This window comes from Onychostoma macrolepis, chromosome 09, assembly GCF_012432095.1.
Source record: "Onychostoma macrolepis isolate SWU-2019 chromosome 09, ASM1243209v1, whole genome shotgun sequence".
Lineage (NCBI taxonomy): Eukaryota > Metazoa > Chordata > Actinopteri > Cypriniformes > Cyprinidae > Onychostoma > Onychostoma macrolepis.
The window spans coordinates 8,240,059-8,261,614 of record NC_081163.1 but is presented as its reverse complement, the minus strand read 5'-3'; the positions used below and the strand labels follow the sequence as shown (position 1 = coordinate 8,261,614).

The window sequence follows — 21,556 nt, the reverse complement described above, 5'->3', positions numbered from 1 at the left end:
TGATGAACAGTGGGCAATTTAACTGTTCAGGACAAACAAGGGACTCATGAACAACTATAACTAAACAAAAAAACAACAACAACAACAAAAAAGCCAGCTGTGGATCATTCAGGTAACCACACAGTATTAAGAATCAAGGGGATGTAAACTTTTAAACCAGTTCATTTTTATAAATTCAGCTATTTTCTCTTGTGGACTATATGTAAACATCTTTTATGTGAAATATCTTATTCAGGTCAGTACTCTGCAGTGGGTGGTGAAATCGGCGCAGAGGATTACTGGAAGCAGTTTTCCAACAATTGAGGATATTTACAGTAGTAGATGTAGGGATAGAGCGGCCAGTGTCATCAAGGACTCTTTCTACCCTGCCTATGGACTGTTTACCTCGCTTCCCTCAGGTAGAAGGTTGCGCTCCATCCGGGCAAGAACAACTAGGCTTAGGAACAGCTTTTTTCCAGAGGCTGTTTGAATGATAAACTCTTGTTCTTCTACCTTGCGTGCAATAACATAGATATTTGTATGTGTAACACAGTTTTATAGTATAATTATAGATTATGGTTTACTATGTTATTTATTGAGGATGATGCTTCTTAGATTTGAGTGTTTTTATCGGGACCTCAGTACTAAGTTTCGTTCCTTCATGTACCCGTGTATGGAATGACAATAAAAAAATAATTGAATCCTTGAACTAAATAAACAATAACATGCATTTTGTATGATCCCTCTTATTTTGGTAAAATAATTAACATTTTTAATGCTTCTGAAAGGGGGGTGTAAATTTTTGACCTCAACTGTAAATGTATAAATGTAATTCAATATGTCCGATTGTATGTCAACCTAAGCTCATTGAAAAGACATGCCTCCAAAAACTCCAAGAAAGTACCCATACATATACTGCATTGCAGTTTCCACCTTAAATGACTAGTAAAACAACTTTTAATACTGTTAACACAAATTCTGATTAGTTGTATTGATTAATGTTGTATTGATTAATAAAGATTTATTTTTATGTGGGTTCTTGCACAATGTTATGTTATGACCTCAAAATGTTTGCGTTAAAGGGGTCATGATGCTTTTTAAAGCATAATTATTTTGTGTATTTGGAGTAACAGAATATGTTGACATATTTCAAATACTGTACATTATTGTAGGTCATTTATGCCCCGCCTCTCTCAAACGCTTCGTTTTCTACAAAGTCCCTCCTTCCGACAAGCGCAGTCTGCTCTGATTGGCCAACTGGCACAGTGCTTTGTGATTGGCCGAACACCACAAGCACTCGTCGGAAATGTAACGCCCCTTTCCATAATCGCGAGCTTCGGCTTTCAAAATAAAAGTAAAGAGACAGTTAATAATGTCCTTAGTTTTACCATCAGTTCAAGCCCAAGAGGGGAACAGAGTCGCGTGACAGACGCGGTGATGAAGCTCATATGTATTTGCACACAAGCCGCAATTAAGACACTGTGATGTGACCCTCTCTCTTTCTTTCTTTCTTTCTCTCTCTCTCTCTCTCTCACACACACACACACGACGCGCAAAACTCCGCATTTGAACAGTCAACAGCAAATGCTTAAACTAATAACAAAACATACACAGTCGCTGATTCAGAAGCACCAGATTGTCATAGCAAAGTCAGAATACCTCCTCTCCTAGGTTCACGAAACGGTCGTCCATAAAATGCGTTGTGATAACATCTGGGTTGTGCTGTTCTATTGTAAGTAATCGTAATGATTCCTAAATACATCTACTTTCTGAAGACCAAATAAAGTGCTTTTGCTTGCACAGAAGAACAGCATCTCCCTGGCACTACCACGCTTACTGAAACCACGCCTTCTTTCCTCGGTGCACATTTGGGCAGTCTTACTCAAATATTTCCACATCTTGACAAGTATAGGTCTCTGCAGAAAAGTAATGGGAGTTACCAGCGTTTTTTGACCATGTTACTTGATTGGCTGACGTCATAGTGACGGTAGGTTTAGGGGTGGGGTTAGGTCAGGGGGATCATTTTGATTGCATGATTTAGAAACACCCAGCAGCTTGAAAATGCCTAGCAATTCAGAAACACCCACTTTTGCTCTGCAGAGACCTCAATCTCCATCTTGAGGTAGACCTGGGGGTGTGTTTGAATCATAGACTGTAAAAGGTTTGAATGAGCTGTTTTAGGGGGCGTGACAGAGTCTTAACTTTGATAAAGAATATCTCTTTGGTTTTGAGACTTTAGTCTTTGCAAATTCAGGGATCTTATCTATGCACAATCAGCTTGTAACATTCCAAAGAGAAAGGAAAACTTGAAATTGCATCATATGACCCTTTAAATAATAAGCTCAGTATGTATGGCTTTTTTGATGTAGTAAACATGCTTAGTAGCTCACCAGGTACATTGCACTTGCAATGCAGTTGCAACACTATTGGTTAGGTTTAGGGTAAGGATTATAGAAGTGGTATGTGATTTCATTAACCTTTTAGTGCCACTCCCCAGAGATTTCATTTCAGAAGTCTCTGTTCATCTGATTTGGATAAAACTGAAAGTGCTTTTAGTGCCACTGACATTTCAACTGAGTTGGTAGGATACTGATATAGCAAGTCAGTGGCCAACAGTTGGTTATAATGATTTACCTGCTTCTGGAATACTCCAAAATTAACTTACCACTCTTTTTTTGAGGGTAGCATTGTTTCAAGTCCTCACAAGTTCTGGCAGGATGCTTTCTACTACCATCAGGGCTACGCATGCTATCAATCTGGCTGCTCAGAGCTTTCAAAGTTGCCTGAACTCCAGGATCAGCCTGGAACACGCTTGTTGAGTTACTCTTGGGAAGAGCCTCATCCTCACTGAATTCTGGGGGAGGAAGACCAGCATCATAATCTTGAGGCCCACCAAACAGATCTTCCATAGCTGCAGTGGGAGGTCCAGGAGATCCGGGAGGGCCAGGTGGGCCAGGTTCTCCAGGAGGTCCCTAATCATTATGAGACAAATTAGTGGGTGTTTTAAGTTGTAATGCTATGTGAAGTGGCAGAAAATTTTAACTTGCCTCTGGTCCAATATCGCCACTACCTCCTCTTGAACCAGGAGGACCCATAGGTCCAGGCTGTCCAATGTACCCTTCCTTTCCTGGTGGTCCAATGGGCCCAGGAGGTCCCTGTGAGACAAATTATTTATTTCATGTCAGTCACCATTTGACTAGTTGTAAATCATTCACATTTAAAAAGTTAAATGCATACCCTTTGTCCACTTGGACCAAAGATGCCTGGAGCTCCCTGTTCTCCAGTTGTGCCCTAAAAATGAAGTGAATGTAAAATGGTATGATGAAAAAATGCTTCACTGATAATACACTGCTTGATGTTCTATATTTAATTAATTGTGCGACTCAAGTGAATTATGTAGGCTTTGGAATATCCTTTCTCTTTGAATCAAGCGAGGATCTTTGTTATAACTTACAGGTGGTCCAGGAAGACCTTGTAAGCCTGCAAATCCTCTATGACCCTTCTGTCCTCTCTCTCCATGGTCACCCACATCTCCCTTATCTCCTCTTGGTCCTTGCGGTCCCTTAAATAGATGGTTAGAAATGGAGCAGTTGTATAGTTTTATTTATTTGCAACTTTAAGGTAATTGGAGACATTCTAATAAATGACTTTATGTCATAGGTTTCCTACTATGAGTCCTCGTTTTCCAGCAGGACCTGGAGGGCCAGAGGGTCCTTTTGAACCCTGCCAAGACAGTGTGAGGAAAAAGTGAGCCAAAATGCTTTAGAGATGGCATTCTAGTATATATTAAATGATAAGAAACTGTGAGACTTACAGACTCTCCTCTCTTTCCAATTCCTCCAGTTGCACCGACAGGACCGGGGGAACCAGGTGGTCCTGTAGATCCAGTCGAACCCTCTGGGCCTGGATCTCCTCGATCACCCTTTAAAAATGAAACCGCTTTGTAAGATTGGCACAAACAGCTTGAAATTATGATTTGGACATGGGTCATTTTAATGTTTTTGGGTCTCACCTGGGCTCCTATGACACCTTCCTTTCCTGGTGGACCATCAGACCCAGCAGGTCCCTAATAATCAAAACCAAAAATTATATATTTATTTATTGTGCCAAGTAACTCTAGTCAGTACAAATTTAATGTAACAATTATATTAAATATATTTTACATCAGGTCCAGGATCCCCCCGAGGTCCATTAGCACCAGGCATCCCAACTGGGCCAGGAGGTCCTTTGTCTCCTGGGGCTCCTGATGTACCCTGTTTTCCTGGAGGACCCTACATGAGACAATCATGAAGAATCAGATTAGTAGAGGTCTTATAAAAAAAGAAGTGCTGTTAGACTCTATTTGAATATTTCAGCATGTAACAACAATACTAACAGCTGGCCCAGGGAGTCCCGGCATTCCACGTTCTCCTCTTTGACCAGGAAGGCCTACAATTCCTCTTTGCCCCGTGGTTCCAGCAGGACCTGGTGGACCATCAGGTCCCTAATGGAAATAACCATTAAGATTCTGTTTTTACACTTAGTGTTTCATCTGAGAAATATCTGGTGCACTTACTGGTGGTCCATCTTCTCCAGAATCTCCTTTGTCTCCAGGGCTTCCAGCAGGCCCTGAGGGACCTCTCTCTCCCTGGCGTCCTGGAGGTCCATGATCTCCTCGAAGACCAGGAGGACCCTCTTTCCCAGGAAGACCAATTGGACCTGGCTCACCAATAGGACCCTAAGAAAACAAATTCCTACAGGTTTGAAAAAATGTTTTGAATTGTCATAATTTCTGATTTGTGATTGTGAACCTCTGTAGTCCATGCAACGTACCGTTGGACCAGGTGGGCCAACTCTTCCAGCAGATCCAGGGAAACCTGTTGGGCCCTAAACATTGAGGTATGTTAAGTGACTAGCCATTCAAACCGCATGATACAGTATTTGCGATTACATCTATACTTACAGGTGCCCCCTGTGTTCCTCTACCACCCTTTGGTCCAGCCACACCAATATTACCCTGTAGTCACACATATTAAGAAAGGGGTAATTAATTCACTAGCAGTTTCACAGGACCTTCTGAAAACCATTTTTATGCAAATGTTTTATCACCTGTGGCCCTGGAGGACCAGCCAAGCCTTGAGGGCCAGGAGATCCAGCATCACCCTTTTGTCCAGGCTCCCCTGGTGGTCCTTTCACACCAGGCTGACCATCAATACCCTGTGATTTTAAAAGTGTTCCAGATTCAGAACTGGTTTACTCAATGATCTGACAAAAACTTTGCATTTTCGCATATTTAATGCATGCAATATCAAACAACCATGAGTTTTCTGTCAGATTTCAAAATGTATACTTACAGCCGGTCCAACAAAGCCTACAGCACCTATTGGCCCAGGTTCACCACGGGATCCCTTGGTTTTAGCACAAATATTTGTTATTAAATCAAAACATTTAACTAATTTGAAACATTGTTGCCTTTTGTATTTGAGTGTGAAATATTAACTCACTGGCATTGCTCTTGATCCTGGAGGTCCAGGTGGTCCTTTAGGGCCTGGTTCTCCCTGTTAAAACACTATGTTAGAAGTATGTCGTAAAAGAAAACAGTATTAAAGTAAAATATAGATAATAATATGTTATGTGGGTGTACTTTTTCACCACTTGGACCAGCGGGTCCTGCAGGGCCAATTGGGCCTGTCAAACCCTACATGTGAAAGACAACACGACAGCATGAGATTATTTTTTCATGCATATTAAGCTCATCTACAGAGACTTTTGTGCACATCTATGATCGGGCCTGCTTGAACAAGTCTTGTATAGTTCACCCTCTGTTCGATTACTAACATGTCTGTTACATTTGTTTATGCTTGATTGATTGAGATTGCTTTCTCTCAACTTTTGCCAGTTTGAAATGTTTCTTTCAAATCTAAGTTCAAATCAAAACAGGAACATGAATAGTGTTATATTATTTATTTCATTTTTATTTTTGTCATTGGCACTCTCAGAATGATTTGCAACGCACCAGTTGATAACCACTCAGTTAAGATGTTTTAAAAATACAAATAATTACCCTTGCACCGTCACTTCCAGGAGTGCCCTCTGACCCCTTCTCACCAATAGCTCCCTAAATGCGAGAAAAGGTTAATTATAGAACTAAAAATATACAGATATCTATGTGCACACTGTAAATCTAATTGTGCTGTTACTCACTCTCTCTCCTTTTGGACCAGGTGGGCCAGAGATCCCTCTTTCACCTGGCATTCCCTGCAGACCGGGAGGGCCTAGATCACCTACCGTACCAGGAGGCCCAGGGCTACCCTACAAATAATTCAGTAGAATGATGAATTAACATTTTAAAAGCATTAATTACAACACTTCACTAAACATGTCAGGATTATGAAGTAGCTGCATAGTGAAACTGAGGCAGTGTGCTTATTTCGTAGTGTATTCTGTGCTCAATCTACAGTACAATAAGATCTTATTCTGAAATCATTTAAAACGTTATTCCTGTGTCTCAGTACTAATAATAGATACTTAATTTTACCTTTGGGCCATCAGGACCAGGTGCCCCTGGGATACCTTTGGCTCCAGGCAAGCCAGGAGATCCAAGCTCTCCTCTTTCTCCTGGGGTTCCACGTTCACCCTGTTCAATGAAATGACTGACCAATAAGAACATGTCTTTACCTCAACAACATGTGTTTACAGAAGCATTTTAAGGTAAAACTAGAACTCACCCTTGGTCCAATTTGGCCTATTGGGCCGCCTTCACCATGAATACCCTTGAGAGAGAGACAAATGTCTGATTAGCATTGTTTTCTGCCATTTGTCCCTTCTTTTTCATCCATTTTTCCAGGAGTTAGTGATGTACTGTATGTACCTGATCACCAGGTTTTCCTGCCTCTCCAGGAGCACCTGCTGGTCCCGGCAAACCCTGAGAAACAGATAAGAATATTGATCTTATTAAAGAGCCAGATAACAACAAAGAAAAGAAATCATTTTGAATGATTAAATAGTCATAAATCAAGCACCTGGAAGCCATGCATTCCAGGAGGTCCCTGTTCGCCTCTCTCACCTGCTGGACCCTAAAAATCAAGAAATAAAATCATAGATTGTACTCTAATTGCACTTGTCTAATTGTGAGTTTAATAGCTATACAACACAGTAGCAAAAGCAGGTGGTTGGGTAATATAGAGACAAAATAGTACACTTACATGTGGACCTGGTGGACCAGCTGGGCCTACTTCTCCATCTTTGCCTGGTGGGCCCTATGAGAAAGTCAAAGTTACAGTTCATTGTCATTTAGAACAAGATTTATATTCTCTAAAGAAAATGTTAATTGAGCTTGAACATAAGTGCCACGATGTTGCAACCAGGGCATCACAATGTGGTTGCTCAGATGGTCAAAGTTTTTTTTTTTTTTTTTTGGCATGTTGCTATGCAGTTAAGCTGCAGGTGTTGTGGTGTCAAAAGTAGTTAATACATTTAATTGCTGTTACTCACCCTTTGCCCAGAAACTCCTGCAGATCCCTGCTCACCTGCCTTTCCTGGATCCCCCTAAATTATTGTTCAAATGATAAGTCACGTACTTACAGAGAATAAATGAATAAATGAATAAAAATTCCACTCACACTAAAACCCTTTGGGCCTATTGATCCCATAGTTCCAGGAGGGCCTTTTGTTCCAGGTGACCCCGCAGGCCCTGGGCGCCCATCCTCACCTGGAGCACCCTGTAGAAGGTGATTAGTAACATTTCTTTATTTTCTGTCAAAAAATTTGGATATTTTGTTCCAGTCATGAATGGAAAACATCAGATAAATGTACCAGTGGTCCTGGCTTTCCTTCAGCGCCCTGAACTCCAGGTGTACCTGTCAAACCCTGAGAAAAAGAGGATGCAAAAATTAATTAGTGATGTATTTGAAGGAGTTGGTGCATTGTGCTCTGATTTTTCTGTTATAAAGACAAGGATACACATGAATAATTTCACTTACCCTTGCGCCTGGAAGACCTGGTTCCCCTGTTCTCCCTGGATCTCCAGTCGAGCCTTTAGGACCAGGAGTTCCTGTAATTCCACGGTCACCTTGTGCACCCTTAGATAATTATAAACAAAAGTATTATTTCAGTATTCAGCTAATTATATTCAACTCGTTAATACTTTGGATTTAACTGAACTCTTTTATTACCTTTGGACCCGGTAAACCATCTTGACCAGGGAAGCCTCGGTTTCCAGGTGCCCCCTATATCAGACAATAAAAACCCCATGAAAATTGAGGTGGTTTTCATAATTACACTCCTGCCGGTCTGCTTTTGTAAAGGCAATAAAAGGAAAACTAGACTCACTCTCTCACCAACAGGTCCATGTGGGCCAACAGAACCTGAATCTCCTCTGGGCCCGCGTTTTCCCTCTTCTCCCTGAGGTCCAAGTACTCCCTGTGATCCCGGTGGACCCTATGACAAAGAAATACATTACACTTAAAGGTAATTTGTGTGTTCTTTGTCTTCTCATAGTTTTTTACCTGTTAGAAAATTCTGTACCTAATTATACCTAATTCTGTAAATTTGTCTGATGACGGGGTACAGAAATCCCATGCTTCACCTTTGAGAAAAAAAAATAGTTCTACAGTATTATTCAATCAAAACTTACAGGTTCTCCTTTAGGTCCAGCCTCTCCTTTAAATCCAGGAACACCTAAATCTCCCTAAACACAACACAAAACACAAGACTGGTTTGAGATTCAGTGTTCTTAATTGTTCGTTGTTATACACATTTTCAGGCACAAATAGTACATTGTATGTTATTTTACATTATATGAACACAATAAATCTTCAGTCCATGAATGCATACGCCACAACGTGAGCAACAAATGCCTTACCCCTTGACCTTTGATCCCAGGCTGTCCAGTGCTTCCCTGAGGTCCTGGTGGGCCAGTTGGGCCCAGCAGACCAACAGGACCCTGAGGACCAGCAGCTCCCTGGAGAAAATGATGTTGTGTTAGTTGCCAATATCTGCGTAATAAAAACTGCTAAATTTTTTGCTAACTCTTTCATTAATTTTTTCTTTAACATACCACTGGGCCTTTGGAACCTGGACCACCGTCAGTGCCCATAGGCCCCTGAAGAATTCAGAATCATCACAGATTAATAAATAATTGACTTAGTATTTGCAATCATGTTCTAATGTACAAAATGACAATCACAAACGTACTTGTAGTCCTTGTGGTCCAGATCTGCCTTGATGTCCTGTCTCTCCTCTTTGTCCCTGTGGTCCCTCTGGACCCCTCACCCCTGTAGGTCCTGGTTGACCCTGTCAAGTAAAATTCCTTTTTATTACTAGATGTAACAATGATTTAAGGTAGTGAAGGTTCAGCTGAACTATTACGATATATAGAATTAATAGTTAAATAGCGAAAAATGATACAAAACATATGTATAAATTCTTGTTATCATGACCTACCTTCATGCCTGGGCCTCCAGGATACCCTGGGGCACCACTAATTCCCAAAGGACCCTTAAAACAATTAAACCATTAGAGATTGGCATCATGACATTTGTAGTTGCTTCCTTTGTTACATATTATCCTTTGGTTTATTAAAATTCCTTACCATTGGACCTGGTTTTCCAACATTTCCTTGAGCACCACGCATACCCTGAAATACAAAATAAATAAATAAATGTATCTTATTATACTCAAAAGCTCTTATTAAAGTTATCAGAACAATGCTATTCACTCTTATTTATTTTTGCTCTCACCGTTGTGCCACTCGGGCCTGGGCGTCCTCTTTCTCCTGGCATTCCCCTGGGACCCTGCATTTAGCAACAGGCCAATTTAATTTAATTGGAAATAAGGCTAGAAGCATTTGTGGCAGTGTAAGCATGACAACATCTGTTTTTATTTACTAGATTCACATCAGTAATACTGCTTTAAATGAAGTTTGCAATGTATTGGGATGTGGTCTTCTTACCATAGGACCAGGGGCACCCATTGCACCAGGTCCACCAGATTCACCCTAAAATAATAAATAATATATGATGAAAATAAACATGAAACTACTAATACAATCATATTTAATATTTGTGTGTATATACAAAACGGACAAATTTGAAGTGTTACAGCTCTGTTCTTTTAAAGCTTTGTCAATGCTAACAGTTAGGGTTTATAGTGAGTAGGTGCTTAATAATGAAGTAAATTTGCAAAAGCTGAACCTTTGATCCCAAAGCTCCATGTTCTCCTTTAAGACCAGCTGGACCTTGGTGACCCTGAATTATGAAAGGACATAACAGGATTATTATTTTGTTAGACTCCACCTAGAAACCTAAACATATCCAATTCTGATATGAATTTTGCACTGGTAACTTGAAAATCATTTGTACATTCTGTTCTAGTATTCATATAAATTGTATTTTCAACCAAGGGAACTTCGTGCTGAATAGCTGGTTGGTGCTTGTGCAAAATAAGCTGCAATTACTTATTGTCAAACATGACGTTGTGTATTTTGTTCTTTCATATTTTGTGTGTGAAATCTGACTTGGGTTCCTCTCTGGCTTACAGGTATTTCATGTGATGTATTGTGATGTATTCAAGACAAAACTGGTGGCATGGTGGATGATCTGTAAGCAATTCCAAAACAATGATGTACTCAATACCAGGACAATTTCACATTGAAAAGATACCCAGAGTAAGAGAATGGAATTCTCACACTTGACAAATGTGGAAGGTAACATTGAGAGAGCATATAAAACAGTGAGGTTCAAAAATCTAAGACGATTGACAATACTTCTACTTTGTATTATTGCAATTTAATGCAAAATGAGTTGACATGGTCAATGTCACATATTAACTTGTTTGATCAGTGACCTTCAGAATCTTAAATATTTCTTATTCAATATTTCTTAGTCATACTGTCTTTGAAGGATTTTTAGTATAGTCTCTGACTTTTGGAAAATACTGTATGCATGTCACACGTGTAAATCTTAAATGAGGCCTAGAGATGAAGAGTTTACTCACTCTGTGGCCCTTTAAGCCTGGTGGCCCTGGTGTCCCTGGAAACCCTCTTGCTCCCTGCGCATAAAAGTTATTCAAACATAAATCTAAATGCAAACAAACACCATCCAATGATAAAAGCTACAAATAATGAATGACACTTTTTACCGCAGATCCTGGAAATCCCATTTCTCCTGAACTTCCTGAAGTCCCTGATTCTCCCTATGGCAGCAAAATAATTCCATTTCAGATCCTGTTTAATTTTTCCACATTGTTGTGAGGATGCCTATGATGGCAGCATAGAGTACTCACATCTTCACCAGGCTTCCCCGGAGGACCCTCTGGTCCTCTCTGGCCAGCTCCACCCTATACAATGCAGAACAGTAATTACTAAAAGTTGATTAAACATAAAAAATGGTACATTGTACACATGGAGTGCTCATTTAGTAATAAAACAATGCGGTACTTCCAGAATCATTTTTGTGACTTAAGTAGCACGATCATGGAATTTATTAGAAAGGCTGATTCTGCAGCATTGAAAGGGGTAATTCAGCTATTAGTCAATCTCACATCCTTAAAGTATTGTTGTATATTTAATTCTTAAACTATAACACCTGTCTGATAAGTCACTTGAGTTAAAAAGAATTTGCTAAGAATAGATCCCGCCGTATTCTGTGACTCATAAGCATATGTAACATCAGATCATTTGCTGGTTTTGTGATCAAAAGAAATGTTTTCTGGTAACACTTTACAATAAAGTATAATTTGTTAGCATTAGGTAATACATTAAATAACATTAATTAACAATGTTATTTCACAGTGCATTAACTAATGTTATGAACATATATATTAGTGTATGCTGAGATCAACGTTAACTAAGATGAATAAATGCTGTAGAAGTGTTATACATTGTTTTCATGTTAACTACTGTAATTAACAACCTTATTGTAAAATGTACCAGTATTCCTAAAGGTTACGGTTTCAAGTTGTATATGATAACCAGATAAATTTCACCAATGAATGGTGGGAAACATGTAGTACAAGTTTTGCCTGTGAATGTGAATAGCCAAAGTTGTGGTTGCCTTTAATAAATGAGCCATGAAAATTGTCTGCGATATGCAAACATTGAGTTTATCCTGGCTGATGTTTGCTTTAAAATAAAGAGTGTGGGGCAGACTAAATTATGAAGTCTTCAGAGACGGTAGACAATTAATCATGTTTCCTCACCATTGGCCCTGGATCTCCTACATCACCAGGAGGTCCTTGTGGTCCTGGCGCCCCCTAAAGGAAATTGAAAAACATGCTACTGCTGGAAGCCATATTCTTTTGACCTGATATGTGTAACAAAAATTTCTTATCAAATAAATACTTACTGGTGCTCCATTTGGCCCAGGCGGTCCCCTTGTTCCTGCCTCTCCCTATTGAAAAATAGCTTTGTTACTGGAATAATCACAGAGAGGGCTTATGAAACACCACTTTTTACTCCAGCTTATTATTTTAACACAGCATTGCAGTGATGTGAGTATGATACATGTATTGTAATGTTCCTCATAAATGTGTGGCTTATAATTTTGTTTAAATGACAGAATCTCTACTTACTCGAACTCCAGGCATCATGGCATGCTGGGCTCCTGTTTTGTCAGCAAATCCTCCAGCCATATGTGAAGACAACTCACCCTAAGTATGAGAGGACATAGGGCTTTATTAATTGGAACTATATATATTATAACTGTTGTGTTGTTTTTTTCTTCAACACTCTGCTTTTTATATTTTGTCTTGTAGTCCTACTTTCAAAGGGCCTGTTATGATTAACAAAACTACAAACTCTAAACTCACTCCTGGGGTATGTCCTGGGGGCCCTGGCTCTCCTGGCTGTCCTGGAACACCGGGCTCTCCATCATATCCTGGGGGACCCCTGAAACCCTACAAGAGACATTAAAATCAGGCAAAAATAACATAACATTACAATAATATTACACAATATTTCACATCTTTAATCACATTTTGAAATTAATTTGCTGTTTCTTACAGGTCGACCTTTGGGTCCGCTGTCTCCTCTGTACCCTGGAGCTCCTGGAGGCCCCTGTATAATATGCATAAAATTACATAAAACTTAATTAAGGTTAATAAAAAGCATTAGAAATATTGCATTAGTCTGTTAAAGTTATTGTCATAGTTTTCAAACAAAGGGCTGATTGCAAGAAGACTGATTTATGAAAATTTATGAATCGCCAGTGTAGAAAGTTTCAAAATATTTTACTAGCAAGGTTACATGAAAAGTTCAAATAAAGACCAAACTAGCTTAAGGCAAATAATCTGAGTTTTGCTCTGTCCCCATCTAGTGTCCAGACATCAGGATCTACTAGATACTGTATATGTGATAGAAATGATAAACTGCACAAAGTAGAGCATGAAAAATTTAAAGAACTTATTTTATTATATGTTCAGTTGTATAATTGGAACCATATAATAAATCTGTTTATTTATACTGATCAGGTCCCTATGAAAGTAAATTAAAGAAATCTCACCATTGCTCCAGGACGACCTCTTATTCCAACAACCTAAAATTAAGATGGAATTTTTGTATTATTTTCAAACTCTGCAAATATTATTATATATCCATCCTTATATTCAAATGCAAGATAAATGTTAATTCAAACATACAATTGGGACATCTCCAGGTTCTCCTTTCTGACCCTGAAAGCAAGAAGAGTAAAACTCAGAGCAGAAGTCACTGGACTAACAAATGTATTTATTTATTCACATTTATATTACATATTGGCAGTGCTGAGTATAACTTTATAGCTTACCTTGGCAATTCTGCCTGCTAAGAAAAAAGAAATAGACAAAATATTTGCTGTTTATCCAATCTAAAAAAAAAAAAACTACAGATTTGCAATGAAGATGCTAAATAAATATTAATTTGTTTTGGAGGTTTTTGTGGTGCTCATCCTCACCTGGTCTGCCATTGCCACTGCTGTGTGTTGTGTCACTCTGGCAAACAGGACAGCACTCTCCTTCTGGGATTACTACCTTTGCACAGTTAGACACTTCATCACATTGCACCTCATCGCACAAGATGGTCCCGCTGTCACAAACACAGATCCTGCATGGTTCAGGTTTCCAGATGTCTCTGTTTGTGTACACCTGTCCGTTCTCTGAACAGCTCAACTCATCCTCTATGGGCAAAAAAAAAAAAAGGTAAATGCTATATAAATATTGTGTACGCACACATACACACATACATATATACACACATTTTTTTATCAACAACTCCTTGTTAAAAAAAACTGTCCTATATAGTTGTACTGTATGTGGGTGTGTTTGTATTGTTGGTCGTGATTAGACCATTCCATGAAAAAGGTACTTTTGACCACTGCATGAAAAAGGTACTCATAAGCATATGGGTAAACAATTAATTTAAATAGTTTTAACATGTACTGTATTATTATAGGTATTTTTCTAAATGCATCAACAAAATATTAAAATATGTATTACAGAAACAAAACACAGTAACTGTATTACAAGTTATATTAAGTTTCTGGTCCCCATTGACTTCCATAATATATATTTTTTCCAACAAATAACTTTTTTGTTAAATAAAAAGAACCCTTTTTTTTTTTTTTTTTTTAATGAACTATCCCTTTAAATACCCCACCCCCCACCCTTTTTTATACCATTTGGTCTATTTCCAGCCTTATGCTTCCATATTTAGATATGGCTCATTAAAAGTCAGACTTCTGTATTAATTCTTAATATTTTTATTTTTATTTTTTTTATACAATTTTTTTTAAATCTTACTTTTTAAAATGAAAATTTACTTTTAAAAATGGAAAAAGCACTCATGGAATCACCCGATTATGTGTGTCATGCCTTGCAACTAGACCAGAAGGCAAGACAGATGTGTAAAAGCGCTGGTATACCCTGAGAAAGTGGCTGAGAATTACTGGAAAAGGTGAACCCTTGCCTTTTGGAAAGGCTCTGGTGGGAAGACATGAGCTAATACCCTTCAGGAAGTCTGATTCATACAGATTGTTTCCAAATGACCTCTACTGCAATGTGCTATTCAGTCCATCTTTAAAATATAACTATTTAACTATTTAAAATAAACTATTTCTTAATAACATTTTCAAGCTATGAAGTACAAGAACTTTGGAGAATAATGAACAGCTGTGGTGGCAAACATTCAAATGTTCATGTTCAACAATACGGATTGCTGCTGTAGTACCAGTACACCAGATGGCACACTTGAGCTTCATCCGGCTGCCTTCAAATGAAACCTTTTGGGTGTTGTGCTCACCTGAAATGTTCACCCTGAGTGAAGAGGAAGTTTTTGAACCCGTCTATTTGAGAAGGTTTAACACTTAACAGCACTAGCAACAAAGCAGGGAAAGAGCAACACAGTAGGTAAAGATCTAAACTTTGGCCCCTCATAGCATTTTTTTGCACTGTGCTCATAATAAATGTTCATCACGTATTGATTCTGGGATGCAGATCAAATGTGGCTACAGCTTATAGCTAACGGGGAGATACAACCATTCAATTCTGAGTGTTCAAGCTAATGAATAAATACGGCATAAATGAATGAAACGGATGCATTAGGAGGGTGTTGATTGGAAATTGTTTAGCTTTTTGACCTGAGGGAATGAATGTGTCAGGGAAGGATGCCAAAGAAAAGAGATCTTTTCCTGAACACATGGCTGCTGACGACCTCAGAGAACACCAGCAAACATGCAAGTATAATAGTTTAATACCAGTTTTTCAGGATTGTTTCAAATTTCACTTTGTGTTATTTCTTTTTCATTTTTTATTTTTATTTATTTTTTTTTCATGAGCAATGAACAGGATTTCTGAAAGTTGGTCAAATGTTTTTTTTTCTTTAGGTTTGTTCCGAATAGGGTTTCTCTTACTAGCTAATGATGAACAAATGAGAATCAATGAAATAATTACCTACTGAATGCATTGAATATGGGAGGGGACTTGATTTTGCAGTTATGTTCCAGTTTAAATGATGCATGATGCAAGCTTTCATGCTTTGGCTTTTTTTTTTTTTTTTTTCAGCTGACCAATTTTTATTTGAAATGCATGTCAGCATGCATATCTTATTTATAGATTTGTTGCATAAAAGCAATGTCATTTGTGCTGTGGTGTGAATAGTTACAGTATATGCTAGCAATAGATATAAAAAAAAAGACACTTTCATTTTCCACAGTCCATAGTATTCTGTGCAATTTACAGAAAACAAATTAAACTACAACACATGCATAAACAGATGTGATCTAGATAGAATTCACATGTGGGGTAATAAAATGGGTCAGTGGTCAGGATTTTAGACAATACAGCTGGAACTGTCTGTTCCCTTGTGAATAATAGAGAATGTGAGAATAGAGAATGTGTATGAGCCATTATAAATTTATGTGAGGGGAACTATCGTTCACAAGCCACCCATGGAAACCTTACTATTAAAGGTGAAGAGAAAGCTCACGCTTTCCCTCAATTTGCTAGTTCATTGCAGACTCTGCGCTTTCTACAGCAACGGTTAAAATCCCCTAGTGATGATGATAGCAAAAGCATGGTCCTTTGTGGACTTCTGACGTACATTTTCCACCAGTCTTCCAGTCTGGCCTGACCTGACCGCACTGAACATGCTCAGCATTACTCCATGTCAGCTAAAGTCTGTGGTTCCTTCCCAAATGCTCAGACTTCCGTAGGAACGGTCTAGGATAACAATGGGCAGCTTCTTCTTTACAATTTACATCTCCACTAAGATGCTGCATTGTGGGAGATTAACTGTAATATAAATCACATGTATTTTCCTTTGGTTTATGTGGAAATACTCATAACTTGCTGTGTTCAGGGACTTTGTTGTTGGAACAAGGCTGTATGGGTTAGAAAATGACCTTATGGAAACAGTGACTCATCTGAGTCTGTCTTTCCAACATCAAGTATATGTGTTTGTGTGTGAGAGAGTAGTCTGTAATTCAATAAATGTAAGATTTTCATCTGAACACCAAACAATGCATAATGCTCATTTGATTATATCCTGATTTTGAGAACTTTATTGCTGAATGCTGATGTCCAGGAATCACACTATATAGGGAAAAGTTGCATTCAAACTCTAGGGAAACTTTAAAAGATAGAGTTCTCCACAGTTCACACACAATTCCCTCTTTTTGAAGAAGAATCTGTGTGAAAATGGGATGTCCACATTGTAATTCAGACTGTCACTCCAGACAGATAGACCTCAAAGTGACTCTGAAACCTATGATTATTTAAGCCTTGACTCTTCTCGATGTCCTTGTGGCTACCCTTTACTGAAACACAACGAGGATCTTCAAATGAAGAGTCACACTGATTTCAGTCTAGGGAGAACAACTTAGTTTGTACAAGGAAACATGTTTTCCTCTGGTTTGGATATGTCCTTTTTTTTTTCTTTTTTTTCTGCTTTCGATGATGTGCAGTGAACGTGGCTCAGAACGTGTTTTGTTTTTTTGAGACTACGTAATTTTATTGCCATATCACGCTGCTCTAAATGTCTTTCCACCAGTTCTTAAACTTATTTTAATACTTAACCTGATTAATCTATAGTTGTATGCTTGATTAGGCTTGATTAACACCATTTCTAAACACGTATTCTTACATTTATAATGCTAAAAGCTATCGAAAACCATATTAAAAAAGTTTTCCTAGATTGATTACAAAAATAAGTCTTTTTAAACTTTTCTTTCACCACATGTCTGAGATATCATTAAATTCATGGTGTTATAATACACTTGGTTAGACAGAGAACTTTGTGTTTTTAGTATGGCGGCCTGTGATGTCAAAATGCCATATTTTGATATTTAGCTAAAAAAGAAAGGGACGAAAAAGCCATCTTTAGTAACAGTTCTGTGTTTGCATTTAGATATAAGTTCAGACATTTGTAATAAGGCACAGCTAGTGTCTACCACATCTATGTCTATATAAGTGGGTGTGTAGAATTAAAACAAGAACTTCAAAGGCATGCTTAATGCTTTTTTTATGTTTTTTTTTTCTCCCATTCACACGTACATCTAAGATCTCTTTAAACAATTTAAACTGTAAATGTTATTTTTATAATTCTGTTCATCATGCCAGCGGCCTAGACAGCTGTCTATGCATAACAAAGTGATGTTCCAGAATTCATTAGTTTGCTTTTTAATATTTACACAACTTGAACTACTGCATTTTATATAAACTTAATATGCATTTAGATGTTGAAGGGTAAATGTTTCTCTGTGTGAGTGTCAGGCAAGATATGCAGGTCATTACCAGTTACATTCTTGGCTAAGATCAACAAAATCTCATGACCTGACATAGGTCTAATCATTGCTTTCCCAACCTCCTTTCATGGATATTCAGGAGGAAACATCTTCAGCTAAAACATAAATTAAATTTTAACTTATAACAAAAAGTAAATGGAAGATATTAATGATTCAGCATTCCTAAGAGATACCATAAAAAAATCTATCTATATATATATATATATATATATATATATATATATATATATATATATTTTTTTTTTTTTTTCAGGCTGTGCATTTAAACTTTTATTTTTTTTTTTTATCTGCATCCTGTGAGGAACAACCCCACTCACTCTTTCCAGGGATTGGAAACATCCCTCCCTTATGTTTCTCTTTGTAGCGTGTTTCCTCCTCTTTTGCTTTGTTTGGATGTTGTGAGAGCTTGCAGAGCTACCACAGCTGGTCTGTCATGATTCTAGCTTATATTACACTGTTTTGGACGGAGAACCTTGAGGCATCAGTGGAGAGTATTTATATAAACATTTACTTCATGTGACCCCACACTGTGATACATTTCAGATCATCATCTTGCCTTTTACGCTTTTTCTATCCTTCATTAACTTACACCCTCAACCATTAGCTTCACGTTTTGTCATTAGAAGCAGCTGTAAATAGACTGGAACAATAAGATTTTGTTTTAAAATTTCTTTTTGCAAACCCAAAAAATAACTTTCTTCAGATGTGATGAATAAATCTACATAAGTCTGTTTTAAATACTTTAAATCAGTTGTAATGGACATGATCTTGCAAGACTTCAGCCTGCTCCCCTAGAAAACATTCTTCTTGTTCTGAGAAAACCTTTTAAGTTTATAGAGCCTTATATCTTCTTAATGCATGACATTTATAATGGTCAAAAGGTCAGCTTAAAGGTCAGTCCTTCCAAAGGTGATTAATCTTACTCACTCTTGGTTGTGTATTAGCTTTAACATATGTACTTGATAATGTATTGCAAACTCAGCCAGCATGTGCAATAATATCAAACAAATAATAGTGATACACAGTTCCTGACTAGTGTTCTATAACGTAGTCCATTATGAAAATAGATTTTATTTGTCTGGTTTTATAAATTAAAGAAACCAAACAGAGAAACAAAATTAATCTTTCCAAACTCAAATTATCAAAAAGCAAACAATAGACTCATCGCTGATTAGATGAGAAATAGATGAGAGAGTCAATACTGTATCTCTTTTTCATGATTCGGCTGAGTTCCAGGTTTATACGGTTCTTCTCCTTAGAGGTTTTGAATATGTCTGATGAGTCATCAGCAGCTGGTTTGACTGCAGTGTTTTGTGAGAGATTATCATCACAGTAATTTCAGTTTCTCCTAATCATAATCATTTGACTGGTAATTTACTGTAGAAATACAACACACTCTGTAAAAAAAATAAAATAAATAAATCATATTTAAAGGAGACCTATCATGCCACTTTGTACAATATGTAATATAAGTCTCAGGTGTCTCCAGAATGTGTCTGTGAAATTTCAGCTCAAAATACCCCACAGATCATCTATTATTTCATTTTGAATATGCGTATTTTGAGAAGCAGAACACGCTGTTTTCGTGCATGTCTCTTTAAATGCAAATTAGTTGCTGCTCCCTGCCCCCTTTTCCAGAATAGGGCTGTGCCTTTACAGCTTGTACCTCAGATATTCTGCCAAAAAACATCTGTTTGGTTTTGATTATCATGTCTATTGCACTAAAATCATGCATTTTAATATTATGATATACGGTTTTCTGAGTGCACACATCTGTCACACATGCACAGAAAACGGATGTCACTTGACATGCGCGTACTAAACTAAGTTCTCTTTCCAGTTTTACTGCACTTAAACTGTCAAATACACACAAGTTTATGTTAAAAACTACACACATGAGTTACAAAAACAGTTGTAACAGAGGTACAAAGTTATGTTTGTGAAGGTAAGCAGCTAGGAAAGATGTTTCGTGTTTATATTAGATCTGTGTGGCAGCAGCATAATATACAGTAAATAAATCAATTCTGCATTCTTGTCTCCACTGAGGCTGGTACTCTAAATAGTGTATGTGCTCATCAGTGCAGCCAAAGACAGAACAGTTAGCATGCTTTGCTTGAATGTTTACCATGGCGTTAGAACTGGTACACCTGGTACTGGTATTGTCGCTTGCAAAAATACAATGGCGGTGCCGTGGGTTGAAACTTGCAGATTCAGGGGCGGTATATTATAATAAGATCCCCTTTCTACGTCACGGGGGAGAGAAATCTGAGCAGCTCGTTTTTTCACAAGCTTGCTGAGACGGGCTTACCAAAAAAATAATAATAATACTGGGTTGTTCTTTTTCACATTTTCTGGGTTGGTAGATGCACCTGATTATATCACTTAAACGTGGAAAAAGCCTGATTTTCATTATATGTCACCTTTAATTCTTAATTAGCGTCCACTATATTTGTAATAAAAATAACAGCCTCCTTATTGGTTTACTAAAATGTAAGTCATTAAAGAGAGGTAAATTTGCTCTAACCATTATGAGACAGCAGGGAATGATATCATTGCTCAGACCTAGACATTACTCAGCGTTCTCTCCAGAGGAAATGCCAGTGTGAGAGACTTCCTGCTGTGAAGATACGAAAATGAACTGACTTACAAGGTGGAAAAATGTCTCTCTCGTGAATGTGTTTTTAAACATTGTCCATGACATTAAATTATAGCAATACACTTTATTCGTCCAATAGCTCGGTACTGTAGAAACATTTCAAATATCAAACTAAAGAAAATGTGATCCAGGCACAAAACTCCACTCTGGCAGGATATATCTTGAATATAAAGATAGCATGAGGAAGTAAATGGAATATTATTTATAATAATTTAGTGTACACTGGATAAACAAATGGCTTAGCAAGTAATAGAACAAGTAATGTACCAAACTCCAGAACAGTAGGCCTAATTTGGTACATCAGCCCTTGATTCTCATTTTGAGAACTAGACTACTTCAAACTCCAGTTATTCTTTTGTAACCAATGGATATTCCAAACAAATAAAGATATGTAATTTTCTAATAGATCCTTGGCATTTAGAAACTGAAATGTGACTGCCACATGGCATCTCAGGATCCCAGTGTCTTTCTCACACGCTATTAGAATCTAATCTTGCTGCGTCCATGACTCAATAAACTGTGCAGATGTTTCCATATAAACTGGGCTGACTCAGATGCCCTAGTTATGATTGTGTGAAGTGCAGGGTAGTTGCTTGTGTTGAAAAGCACAGTGTGTTCTCATGTTGAGAGTTCTCATTTTTCTCTAGAGTGTGATCAGTTGTATCAAGAC

At 37.8% G+C, this 21,556-nt stretch overlaps 1 protein-coding gene across 2 annotated transcripts in view; it reads right to left on the bottom strand.

The window, feature by feature from the left end:
* The window catches only part of col5a2a (collagen, type V, alpha 2a), a 30,660-nt gene that overhangs the window by 4,714 nt on the left and 4,390 nt on the right, over positions 1–21,556 (bottom strand). The window contains exons 2-51 of one of the 2 annotated variants that reach the window (XM_058786777.1): positions 13,887–14,108; positions 13,740–13,753; positions 13,594–13,626; positions 13,458–13,490; positions 12,959–13,012; positions 12,766–12,852; positions 12,529–12,606; positions 12,303–12,347; positions 12,157–12,210; positions 11,242–11,295; positions 11,098–11,151; positions 10,954–11,007; positions 10,152–10,205; positions 9,911–9,955; positions 9,699–9,752; positions 9,551–9,595; positions 9,403–9,456; positions 9,154–9,252; positions 9,017–9,061; positions 8,822–8,920; positions 8,594–8,647; positions 8,290–8,397; positions 8,133–8,186; positions 7,941–8,039; positions 7,774–7,827; positions 7,581–7,679; positions 7,453–7,506; positions 7,164–7,217; positions 6,981–7,034; positions 6,830–6,883; positions 6,687–6,731; positions 6,497–6,595; positions 6,163–6,270; positions 6,023–6,076; positions 5,603–5,656; positions 5,463–5,516; positions 5,313–5,366; positions 5,068–5,175; positions 4,922–4,975; positions 4,792–4,845; positions 4,535–4,696; positions 4,355–4,462; positions 4,143–4,250; positions 3,992–4,045; positions 3,794–3,901; positions 3,649–3,702; positions 3,434–3,541; positions 3,217–3,270; positions 3,027–3,134; positions 2,645–2,951 (exon numbers count right to left, since the gene is read on the bottom strand). In XM_058786777.1, coding sequence (XP_058642760.1) covers positions 2,645–2,951; positions 3,027–3,134; positions 3,217–3,270; positions 3,434–3,541; positions 3,649–3,702; positions 3,794–3,901; positions 3,992–4,045; positions 4,143–4,250; positions 4,355–4,462; positions 4,535–4,696; positions 4,792–4,845; positions 4,922–4,975; positions 5,068–5,175; positions 5,313–5,366; positions 5,463–5,516; positions 5,603–5,656; positions 6,023–6,076; positions 6,163–6,270; positions 6,497–6,595; positions 6,687–6,731; positions 6,830–6,883; positions 6,981–7,034; positions 7,164–7,217; positions 7,453–7,506; positions 7,581–7,679; positions 7,774–7,827; positions 7,941–8,039; positions 8,133–8,186; positions 8,290–8,397; positions 8,594–8,647; positions 8,822–8,920; positions 9,017–9,061; positions 9,154–9,252; positions 9,403–9,456; positions 9,551–9,595; positions 9,699–9,752; positions 9,911–9,955; positions 10,152–10,205; positions 10,954–11,007; positions 11,098–11,151; positions 11,242–11,295; positions 12,157–12,210; positions 12,303–12,347; positions 12,529–12,606; positions 12,766–12,852; positions 12,959–13,012; positions 13,458–13,490; positions 13,594–13,626; positions 13,740–13,753; positions 13,887–14,108 — 3,816 coding nt within the window. Of the gene's footprint in view, positions 1–2,644; positions 2,952–3,026; positions 3,135–3,216; positions 3,271–3,433; positions 3,542–3,648; positions 3,703–3,793; positions 3,902–3,991; positions 4,046–4,142; positions 4,251–4,354; positions 4,463–4,534; positions 4,697–4,791; positions 4,846–4,921; positions 4,976–5,067; positions 5,176–5,312; positions 5,367–5,462; positions 5,517–5,602; positions 5,657–6,022; positions 6,077–6,162; positions 6,271–6,496; positions 6,596–6,686; positions 6,732–6,829; positions 6,884–6,980; positions 7,035–7,163; positions 7,218–7,452; positions 7,507–7,580; positions 7,680–7,773; positions 7,828–7,940; positions 8,040–8,132; positions 8,187–8,289; positions 8,398–8,593; positions 8,648–8,821; positions 8,921–9,016; positions 9,062–9,153; positions 9,253–9,402; positions 9,457–9,550; positions 9,596–9,698; positions 9,753–9,910; positions 9,956–10,151; positions 10,206–10,953; positions 11,008–11,097; positions 11,152–11,241; positions 11,296–12,156; positions 12,211–12,302; positions 12,348–12,528; positions 12,607–12,765; positions 12,853–12,958; positions 13,013–13,457; positions 13,491–13,593; positions 13,627–13,739; positions 13,757–13,886; positions 14,109–21,556 lie in introns of both variants that reach the window. The other variant, XM_058786776.1, reaches the window with a different exon arrangement.